Below are 12,085 nucleotides of genomic sequence, written 5' to 3'. Positions count from 1 at the left end.
ACTAATTACACAGTTTATCTATAATTTGTAAAACAAATCTTTTAAACCTAGTTGGTCTATGATTAGACAATATTTGTCAAATACAAATAAAAGTGTTATAATGTCTATTTTGCAAAAAAATTTATAACTAAACAAGGTCCTAGAAGATTGGCTGCAAAAGATGGAAAGGAGAAGGAAAGGAGAAGCCTGTTTTCCTTCTCCTCCAAGACCAGCGGATTTGTGCTATCCCCTGTCCTCCAACAACTCGAAAAAATCCCGTCGACAAAATGGAAACAAAGACCCGCTTTATAAGAAAACACAAACCGAAAACATGGCATAAAACCCCCGATTGTAAGGATCTGACCGCTAGGGTTTTCGGCCCTTTCCTCACCGTCGCCGCCATGTATGGGAACTCCGGCGAAGCACCCCCGTGCCGTCCCACGCCACCTACAGGCCGCAGTCTCCACCGTCTCCACCGCGCAGATACTCCGCTCTTCCGGCTACTCCGCCGCGGAACCTGCCGCGCTCCGCGCCCTCTCCGACATCGCCGGCCGCTACATCGCGTCCTTGGGCCGCACCGCAGCAGCTTTCGCAGAGGCCCGCGGCCGCACGGAGCCCAACGTCGCCGACGCCGTCCTCGCGCTCGAGGACCACGCGCTTGGCGGCTTCCCCGGAGCGTCCGACCCCACGCGGCCGTTGCTCTGTTCCGGCGCTCTCGCGGAGCTCGCGCAGTTCGTCGCCGCGGTGAGGGAGGTCCCGTTCGCGAAGCCCCTGCCGAGGAGGGATCCGGGCTGCGGCTCCAGCGACGGGTGGGAGAGCTTCGCGGCAGCGGGGAGGGAGCCGCCGCTGAGGCACGTTCCACAGTGGCTGCCATGCTTCCCCGAGGGGTGGGAGGAACGCGTTCGCTGCCAGGTGGCATCGAATGACGAGAAGGACGCAGGGCAAGTGGTAACGGTGATGAACGGTAATGGCAAGAGAGGCATGCCGGAGAATAGGGAGAAGCTGTCGTTCCGCTTGGGACAAAAGCGGCAGCGTGTGAAACCATCCAACAAGCATGGTGGTGCCTTCGAACGTTTGACAAAACAAGGAGAAAATTCTCTATCCATAGAATGTATCTCTTCAGCTTCAAATTTAGTCATTGGTCCATAGAATGTATCTCTTCAGCTTCAAATTAAGTTACTGGTCCCTTGGCATGGAAAAATTCTGAAGCATCCTTCTGTGTTGGCCTTCAGGTCTGAAACTGTTATTAACACACGTGTATTTTAACTGAAGCTTTCAAGTAAGTCTCTTCAAATTGCGCCTTATTCTTGTTAATTATCTTCTATTCAATTTTTTCAGGCATTCACAAGAGCCAAATCAGCACCTTCTGTTTCCTATCGCTGCCTAAATGTATCAGATGTCCTTGATAGGGATCAATAAGTGAGGGCGCTAACAATGCTGATTGTTGTTGCGGAATGACTCCGATTTGCTCCTATTCCAATAATTCAGCTTAGGTTTGGCTCTTTCTTCTATCTGCAATTTAATCTGGTTAACCTACTTCTTTATATGATGCCTTTGTTTTGGCAAGGCATATGGTATCTAAACTGAAAGCAAAAAGAATTGGTAGGTAAACACAATTGACTTAGTGGTAAACGTGATAAACCAGTTTGAATTGAAATATTAAAATGCAGCATCATTTATTCTTCCTTTATGGCAGATTGCTCTGACCAGCTATTACTACAGTTTATGCATATGAAATAGTGTGTGAAAGAAGTATAGTACAATTGTGCTCTCAAGAAAAAGAAACTGTGCAATTTTGCTCTCATAAAGGATAGTGCTTGACACTGCATGTCTACTTTCTGTATAGTGCATTCACTTTTAGGATGCAAATTATAATAGGTTCGCTTCACATACTTTACATCAAAGAACTATTTTAGCTATATGTAAGTGGTCTGAAAGGTTATGACCCATTGTGTGAGGGCTATTTCATATGTTTTAGCCCATGTTATTTTTGAGTCCCTATTTGTTTGTCTTTGGAGAAAAGATGAGTACCCCAGATCTCAGTTATCCATTATGTGTATTATATTTTGTGCATTAACAGTTAGCAAAGTGTTTAATTTCTTCTGGATTGAAATCTTCAAATGACTGTGGCATGTTAGCCAGGCTGCCCACAGGATTAGCTTGGGCTCACTCTATGCCAACATGTGTTTTCTGTCGCTGGCCTTGTGCCTGTGAGCACACTAGTAGATGTGATTGTTGATTTGTGTTAAGCAATGATGTTAGCTTTGGTTCTGTTTCTGTAGGCCTAACCCTAGTGCTCATTTACCAAAATGCCTATATACATATGCGTGCAATCACTACAGTGATTAATCAATCTACTATTCTGTGAGCCAATTTCGCTTATAGTTCCTATGGCTTGTTTATGCTTTTGGTATCGTTGGCTTAATGTAGGTGAATCAAAAGCAGTTTACCATCTATGATCTGCATTTGCTTTTGCTTCATCTTATTGAAGTGCACCATTTCATTATTTTGATACTCAGATTTCCCAACAAATTTCTTGGCAAGGGAACAAATGGTCAGATCACAATTGTGAATTCAACTCTGCTGCTAGAGGTCTATAAGGTGTTGGGAGCTTCTGTATGGACTATCGGACTGCAGGATTTGAGAAGATCTGGGCCATTGTCTATTGGTGCAACATCATATTCTATCAGAAGTGATAGGTCTACTGGAGTTCATAATGTTGTGCTGTCCCCATTATGGCCACTTGATTCGGAGTTCCTGAAACGAATAACATGTACAAGAGAGTATTGCAAGGCGTTCTGGACACCCTCGATGGCGAGTAAAGTAATTCAACATCTCTTGCTTTGCTGCCAGTTACTTGGAACTCTGTACCCTGCTGGTTGTGCAGAGCTTCAGGGAGATACAGATGACGAATACTGCCCTGTTTGGTTTTGTTTAGATCCATTTTTTTTTTTTTTGGATTTTGATACTGTATGTAGTACTTTCGGTTTTATTTGATAAACGCTGTAGCACTTTCATTTTTATTTCCATGGTGTATCGCCGTCCCTAATTGGAGTTTTGGTCAAAACAAAACTTATTTCAAATATAAGCAAACTCAACAAACAATTGAAACTTGGAAACATGCGCGTAGGAAAGCGTATCGGCAGATTTTAGCACATCGCGTGAAAGTAGACCATCTGATTGCCCGATGGCTCGCGCGTCAGTCCAGGTCAGCTGGAAAGCCTCCTCGAAAACAGCCCGGTCATACAGCACAGCTTCCATGAAGGACTCGCACGCGGTGACGGTGCGCTGCGAGAGAGACCCCCTGGTGGCTGCCTCCACTTGGATCTGGTTCTTGCACTGCCCGAACGTGCCGTGGTCGACGGAGAGGAAGAGCTTCGCCTCGGGGAAGCGGACGTCGGTGTCGAACGGCGTTGGGTGCTGGTACAAGCCCCCCCCGAATGGTCGCCCTCGCGTCCTCGCGTGCCTGCTGCTCGAGGAGGCTTGAGTTGGCGAGGGAGCGCAGCGCGGACACGACACGACGTCGTCGTAGCGCGCCCAGCGGTGGGCGCCGGCCATCTGGACGGGCACGGCCGGGCTGTAGCCAGCGTGAGGAGGAGGCCGCTCCCACGCGCCGTCGACGCCGTTGCGGATGACGCGGGGGATGCGACGCCGGTCGTTGTCACTGTCGTTGTCGGGTGCCGCAGCTTGGTTCATGGCTACGAGAACCAGAGGAGACTCTGACGGATGGGTTGCGACTTGCGATCGCTGCGGTTGTCGTCGTCGTCGCGCTGAGCTGTTCGCTTCATGAGCCGGTGACGAGTTGAGAGGGGTTGGCCCTGGTCATAGGAAGGAGCGAGTGTGGCATCACGCCAAGCGTGTATGTTGACTTTGTGATGGGGATTGACTTGTGTGAAGAACCACTGGGCAAGTTGACTTTGGGTGTCCCATCTCCCATGTGATGTGCCATTGTCCAGGGAAATTGCTAAACGCCTAAACCTGTGGATACGAGAACACTGTAATTGACATTCATCTATTTCCTTACAAAAAAAAGGACATTCATCTATTTCACCCTCACCTAGAAAACAAAGTATTTTTAAACTTTTAAATGTTGTAAACAGTCTAAACAAAACCATCTCAATAACCCGTTGGAGTGGTACTGAACATTGCTGTTTTGATTCAGCACGATAGTAAGGCCTTGTTCTATTACCTAGGATTCCACCCGGAATCATTCTAGCTCATCAAAAGTTATACAAATATAAACTAGATGGTCTGCGCTTGCGAGGCTTTCATGGATCCTGCTGACTTGGACCGATAATTGAACTCGGATGGTTCGGTAAATATCGTCAGAAATTCATTCTGGTTGACTGCTGGCTGCTGCTGCTGCTGCTGTTTGCTTTTGGTTCGCGCTGTTTCAATTGTTTGTTTGGCTGCGTAGCTCAAACTGTCAGATCTTTGCTTATGTGCGCGAAATGATTTGATCTGCCTCCTGCCCTGTGTTGTGTTGTGTGGGCAGTGGGCACCGGCCATTCCCAGAAAACGTTCGGTCTCATTAATCAAGATTGTGCCTGGAACGACGAAGATCGTGCAGTGTTTCCAGAATTCCAGTGCATCAGCGCAATGGTTCGATCGAGCTTACAGTGCCATCAATGCAGATCAAGGTGGCCACGACGTTTTTTTTTTTCAGGCACTAATTTTTGCAGCCCCGTTACAACAAAATCTGCCATGCAGCATTTTACTGAGATATAAGATAACGAAAGGGTAAGTGGTAAGGCTCAGCGCAGCCGCAGCCAGCTTGCCGAGCAGAGGCCCATGGAATAACCTTTTTGTTCACACTGTCTATGGGAAACTTCACATGGATGACTAGATTGTTCCCATTTGGATGTTGAGTACTTGCTCTGATATATTACATCGACTAGATACACATGCTTCTAAGCATACAGTTGAATCAACTACTTCTCGACAATAAATAACAGACACATCAGGATATAATTGAGGGATTATACATGACATTAGGAAACCTATGACCTATTGCTATATATGATGACACAAATGTTTTAACTAAATTGACACCTAAAATGCTGAAGTTAGTACTTTACAGGAGACAGTTGTGACGAAACCAAAAGACATAGTCACCATTGCTAGTTACACCAAAGAGTACCTCTTCATGGTATCAATGGCTCAGCTGCTCTGAAGCATTCATGATCTCAGTCTCCAGTCAGAAATACACAAGCGTTATTGATCTTTACAGGTTGTCACCAATGCTAATAAGAGATCAGCTGTTCCAAGTTATTAAGGAGCAACCATATCAATCTGACTCTTCACAGGTGTTACCGGATGATTGAATGGTCTGCCTCTTCAATTCACAGGAATGTACATAAAACTTGCATGTCAACGGCTGGCAACATAAACCGTATGTAGCAGTAGCACTACAGTTGAAGCCTATGGAGGATCTCGCACTGAAGGACTAGCCATTCTAACACGATGAGCGACAGATGGAGGTGGCCTGCCAACTGCTTCCAATATCCTAGTGAACACAACCTTCGTTGGGACACATGTCACTAGAGGAACTGCTCCCTCTGATTTGATTAAACCACCAAATATGTCATTGCGCCAATGTGCCTTTGCTCGGCCACCTTCTCCGTGGTGTTTTTTTGCGGCGGAAATGGAAGAGAGAGCTCTAAGGTTTGTTTTCTTGGATGACTTCTTATGGGACTTAGCTGATGACCTCCTAGCATCCGAACTGCTTTTCTTATTCACCTTAACCTGGTGATTCGAAGAAGACGAGTACTTTCTTAAGGTTGGTTTCATCTCATAATCAGAATACACAAGACCACCTTCATTATCGCCATCCAACAGTGCTCCTGACGGATTTGAACGGGGAACTCTTTGCATGGCAGTTCTTCTACCTGTTGGCCAAGCAGGTGGAGTAGCTGTGCTCTCTTGCATACCACTGTCACCGCAGAATACCAGATGATCTGTGGAACCATCTTCAACTATTTCAATTTGGATAGGGTGTCCAACAATTGCTTTGCCATTAAGTCTGCTCATTAAGGAGACAAGAGGGACATGCTCTCCTTGGTAGCTGGCCTGAACTTTAAGGTTAACATTGAACAACATTGGTCCCATGCCACCAAAACGTGAAGTCAACTTCCTTTGGTAAAATGAAGGTCCATCCCAATATGCATTCCGATCAACATGATACTGTTCAGCGTCCATATCTAAGTGAGAAAGATTTGAAGAGTCATTCTCATAGTCATTAAAGTAACCGTAGCCTCGGCTAAGATCTTTTGTGATTCTCAAGGCTGAATGGTATTTTTTACCATAGTACAAGTTAGCCTCTGAATGGCTCATGTCCTCAAACAAATTAGTTTCCTCAGAATCATAATTGGGCTCCTCTTTAATTTGGTAAAAGCTTTCCTCAAAAAACTGCTCACCAGATGTGTGCATACCTTCTTTTCTGGGATTCCCACCATTTGTGTTATGCAAAGACCCTTTTAATGGTCCATTGTATTTGTTTAACCATGTATTTCCATCTCTCATATCCACTAATCTTTTTGCGGCATTACGATTGTTACGTTTACCTTTCATGTGCCACTGAGAGACACCCAGCTCAGAAGAACCATCCTCTTCCTCAGATTCATTTTGGGGCACATAAGTAGAATATGTCACCTCATTGTCATCATAATGCACATGTTTGAACTTGTCAGAAGCTGGAACAGAATACGGATCAGGAGCACATGATTCTATGGGTAGAATCACACTTGCATCTGCCAAAAAAATTGTCATACAAAAGTTATCAATAAAATCTACAGAAAACTAATGCAAGAAATGACATTAGTAACAGACAATAAATTGAAGTCACAGAAGTTTCCGGCAAAACAAAAAAAAGCAGAACAAAGGTACACAGTAAATATTTCAAGGAACTATTTATGGCCTTCTAGCAATCTACTCCCTCCATTCCAAATTATAAGACATTTTTTTAGATACATAGTTTTTGCTATGCACTTAGATATACACTATGTCTAAATGCATAGTAAAAGCAATGTATCTAGAAAAGTCAAAATGTCTTATAATTTGGAGCGGAGGGAGTATTTGTTAATGAATCAGGCTCTGGGATTCCGAGATTCCTTGTTTTGCACGATTTTTGTCAAATTATATTAACAGTCAAATTCTGACTGTAAATCTGTAATACAAAACCCCAAGGAAAAAAAGAATGCAAGCCAGGGATGCTGAAATAGTAAGAAGCAATAGATCTATACCTACTCTTTCACCTCTAAACTACCAGTTCAGAAATGCCCAATAGAAGTACAAATAATTCTTTTAGTCATGGATTTACTTTATGACTAATTATTGCATCTTTAAAGTCTCATAGTTCTATAAGTATGACTGTGTTCCCTTGTATTTGATTCCTCCACCTCATATGCCCAATTACTTAACCATAAGACAAGGTCATTACAGTATCTCATACCTACAACTGTTCTTTTTTCTTAACCTATTTACCCAGTAAAACTGAATCAATAATCGTCAACATCATCCAACAAGCCTTACCCATGGTTTGAACAAATGAGTCACATGTAGAAATTAATTATAGCAACTTAGTTCTTCATCACCCTTAACCCTGAGCATGTACATATTTACAAATGATACAAGGGGTCCAGTGCATGTATATAGTTACAGTGATCCAATATACGAAAGTAAATCATGCTGTATATGGGTAAGTGAAGAATGCAATCTGAAGCATGTTTGTGAAGTGAAACTTTAAAACATGTTTTATGCAGGGCAAATGAATCATCAAAAGAGCCACAGCAGTCATGCGAAACAAACATCTGTACTGCCATGTTAATAATGAGAGCCATGTTTTTGAGGGAAAAAACACCTCCACTTTCAGCTACAGACGGTAATTTTCAGCCCTTATTGCCAATATTTGGATCACTAAATCGCAAGTCTGATGCTAATAGTAATGTTTTAGTGTGTTGTGCTATGCTATAGCCAGCATTCTATGACCATGTAACATGAATTCAAACCATTGGAAAGAAGAGAATCGAGGTGAATACACATACTTTGCAGAAGTTCAGCATCATCTTCAGTCTCACTTTCTGAGCATTCCCTCTCTGAAGACTCGGTTATTTGCTTCTCAACGAAGTCAGAAGAAGTGTGCTCCTCAGAAAAATAACCAGGATGCTGAAGATAGCTTTCATTCTCAAAATCAGCTCCAGTAGAAGACATCTTTATAGAAGGTAAATCACTATGACTCTGAGTTTCACCAGAATCACTAGCCATGTATGTATATTTACTTCTTCTGGACCGGGAGGTAGCAAGTGAAGGATTATTATTCTCCCCAATTAACAAAGCCCCAAAATCATCATTTTGCTTTAAGTGAGGAGGCAAGTTTTCACTGCTCTGCAATACTTGAGAAAGTGGTCTTCGTCTGTCTGATTTTGAAACAAGAGAATCTTCAAAATCACTTCCGTCCGATCTATTTTTCTTCACAATTGTACTCCTCTCCTTGTTCTCTAAAGTGGCACCTCCATGAGAATGTCTCGAATGGGAGAAATCACCCATGTGATTACTGACAACATTTCCTTCAGTAAGAGATTCTGAAAAGTTTCTCTTTGAACCAGCATGTAGAAAACATTGTCCCACTTCTTTCTTTACATCAGGAGGAACAGATGCATCTTTGCGCTTCTTGCTCTTTTTACTCTTGTAGCGAGTACTTCCAAGGTCTTTGCGATGTTTTGTGCAAGCTGCATTTCATGAAGACAGCTCAGTTTTAGATGCAGAATGCTTGAAGCTCATGGGTAACATACAAGAAACAACCTAAACAACTAACAAAACTCTTCACTGTCACCTAAACTTACCAGAAATATTACCAGGAGGTCCAGGTCTGAAACCTTGAGTTTGATACTTTGATGCAAGCTGTTTCCTCTCCAATTCAAGTGCATGAAGAATAGCATCTTCTCTCCGTGCATATTTCTCTCTTTTCTTCACAACAGTCCCTTGAGTGGCCTCTGCCTTCTCAATACAGGCATCAAACTCTCCACACCTGAATGCTTTAACACGTTTTGATTTCTCAAGGTTGTACCAATCCCTAGGAAACAAAAGGAAAAGTGAATACAAACAGAATATGTGGGAGAACTTCAAAATTCAGAAAATACCATTAATCCAGATAGTTAGAAATGGAATTGAAGGAATGGAAAGCATCCAAAGCCTAGTCACAGGCATGTGGAGCCATGCCTCGTTCCTTGTGCCAGGAATGCCATCATTCCCAAACATGGGAGCACTCTTGTCCCAGCCTTGTCAAAACCTTTTTCAAATAGCATAGCGTGTTCCTCAATCACATTTCTCAAACCCCATTGACCCAGAAACTTTGTGACCCTCCCAAAGAATCATCTTTGGTGTTTGGATAGGAGTGTGTGAAAATTACCATTCTACATGCCAGAATCATCACCAAGAAATGAATATTATTGTTCCTATTATTAACCTTTTTTTCATTAATCTGAACTTCTTGGTTTTCATACCTAGTCTAACCCAACTTGCTTGGGGCTAATGTTTTGTTGTAGTAGTAGTTCAGAATAAATAAAATTGGATATGGAAATACAGTATATACCCAGCTACTATTCCAGGATATTGACTAGCAAAATCATTGGAAGAAGTCTTAATAGATATGCTTAAAATTAGCTGAAAAAAATTTGAAAACACAGATTCACAACAGAGGAAGTTTTGACAATAGAGCATCAGATGTAATAATGTGATCATAATAAACTAAGAAAAAGGGAATAATAGGTACAATCAAGGACATGGAGACTTCTTGAATCGCTAAGACCTAATCACCTCACAACAATAATTCTAAGATTTTAATTCTCCTAGTGAAGTGCTCCATCCATTCAAAATAAGTCATTTTAGTTGTCTTAAATCAAACTTATTACCTTTGACCAACTTTATAAACAAATGCACTAACATCTACAACATCAAACTAGGTTCCTCAAATCCACCATGAATTATGCTTCGATAGTGTATATATTTGATATAGATGTTAATATATTTTCATATAAATTTGGTCAAAGCTATAGAAGTTTCATTTTGGAGGATACTAAAAGTCTAAAACGACCTACAATTTGGAACAGAGGGACTACATGAAGAAGTAGCTTAGAATATCAAAAGCTATCTGTCCTATCTCACAAACAAAATCTGTTAACTACATGAAGAAGTATTATTCTACATCATATCTACAAACAAATATAGTAGCTTAGAATATTATGGCACAATAGGGGCACAATAGAGCAAGTATAAAAACTGTAATCTTATCTACAATCTGTCTGGATACCAAAAGGAAACAATTCTTTGTGCGACATAAAATCCGCATGACATACTGTAATCGAGATGTTAGCAACACTAGAATACATATGCTCAGGAATTTCAGGTTCTTGAGAAAGCAAGGGCACAAAGCCACCATAATTCTAGAACATATCCTATGTTTCCACTACATATCCTGAATCTGCTATTTTCCCACTTCTAAAACTTCCATACATCAAATTGTTTACACTAACATCGAACCAAAGATACCATGAGCCACGATCATGAAACTGCCTGGGAAAGTTTTCCAAGAAAGAAAAAAAGACAATTAATGCTTTCAAAGTTAGTAAGGAAATAGACCCACTACATATCACAGCCACCAAGTTCCCAGGTAAGTGGAGTCGAGGAATGTTATTAAGCAACGTTGTAAGGTACGTGGAGAAAAGTTTGGACAAGGCAGGGACAATATTGTTCCAGCGTTCCCAGAACAGGAGCAACATTCCAGGGACTAGGAATGTGGTATCGTTCCATGTTCCCAGTGACCGTGCTACATATCCTATGAACAACATTATTTGCAAGGTCTAAGAAAGAAACTAGCAATGAGCTTGACTACAAGCAAAGAAGATAGTACTTGTTGAGCCCCCATTCTCTCAGGCATCGTAGCTTCCATGAAAGAAAGAGCCAAGTATCCCACATGGATCAGAAATAACAATAACAAGCAATCTAAAATGTACAACAGCACAGGGCTCAGGGGTAGAAAAACTAAAACAAAATAAGGGAGTGGGACCTTACACGCTTGCGTCTTCCCGGCCGAGGAGCTTGACCGGCGTGCCGGACCTCGGCGACATGATCTGCGACGGTGGGAGCTCCTCGGGGCCCAGGATCCTGCCGGGCCACCAGGACCCGTTCCTCCGCCGCACCCACACGATGGTCCCGGGAGAGGTGTCCCCGACGCCGCAGCAGCCTCCATCTCCGTCCGCTCCTCCCTCCACCGAGCTCCCCACCATCCCGCCTCACACCAAACCCTAACCGCCGGCCGGCCCGCGCGCCTCACCCCGCTTCGAGAAGCTCCCCTCCCCCTCGAGATCTGGACACCATTCAAATCCCGGAGGGTGCCGGCATCCAGAGGCGCGTCCCTCACGGCGCCGGCCCCGCGCGACTTATTCCACCGAGATCACTCTGCCCGCGGCGCGCTCGCCCTCGCCTCAGGCAGCTTCTAGAAGCTTCTTCTCAGAGGCTCCCAGAGCCCCCTTTATCCTTCTGCTGCTGCTTCTGCTGCTGCTCCTCCTCCTCCCTCCGCCCACGCCGGCGCGGGGATAGGGGCTCCACGGAGTCTCCGGCTCGCTGCCGGTGAAGTGGTCGGTTCCGGCGTGGGCGGCCCTGGAATATTATTTCCCTCTGTTTTTGTTGGGAGGAAAAAAATGTGAAATAAAAAGGTTTTCTTTTCTTTCTGGGCAGTTTGGTTCCTGGTTTCCGGTGGTCCGGTCCGCGTGAGAGACAAAGAGAGGGCTGCCGCCTGCCGGTGCCGGGGGGCGGACCGCCGGAGGGAAAAGGAAAGGTAACCGACGGGCGGGCTGGCCCGACCCCAGAGGCCGGAGGGAAACGTGTAGACCGAGCCGGAGCGGGCGGGCGTACTCGCCCGTATCGACCGGCGCCAGCCCGACGGACAGACAGCCCACGTGGGGTGACGACGTGAGGGGAGGCGTCACGGCAGTTTTTTTACCCCCGTTTTCCAGCTGGACCCGTACAAGCGGACCAATTGGGATACAAGTGTACGTCAGACATTACCAGATGTGGTAGGAATAGGATTGGACAAGCCTTTGCATGAAGC

The 12,085-nt window shown here is 44.1% G+C and overlaps 1 protein-coding gene and 1 pseudogene across 1 annotated transcript; one reads left to right on the top strand and one right to left on the bottom strand.

Moving 5' to 3' along the window:
* Positions 245 to 3,028, top strand: LOC8073877 (annotated as a pseudogene).
* On the bottom strand, positions 4,721 to 11,822 carry LOC8073876 (uncharacterized protein At1g51745). Its single transcript, XM_002452653.2, has 4 exons — positions 11,047 to 11,822; positions 8,820 to 9,049; positions 8,022 to 8,705; positions 4,721 to 6,728 (listed from the first exon to the last, which is right to left on the bottom strand). Exons 1-4 carry the CDS (start codon positions 11,259 to 11,261, stop codon positions 5,401 to 5,403), a joined length of 2,457 nt encoding a protein of 818 aa, XP_002452698.1. The 5' UTR covers positions 11,262 to 11,822; the 3' UTR covers positions 4,721 to 5,400.

This window comes from Sorghum bicolor, chromosome 4, assembly GCF_000003195.3.
Source record: "Sorghum bicolor cultivar BTx623 chromosome 4, Sorghum_bicolor_NCBIv3, whole genome shotgun sequence".
Lineage (NCBI taxonomy): Eukaryota > Viridiplantae > Streptophyta > Magnoliopsida > Poales > Poaceae > Sorghum > Sorghum bicolor.
Note: the sequence above shows the minus strand (reverse complement) of the source record. Positions and strands in the feature narration are given on the sequence as shown.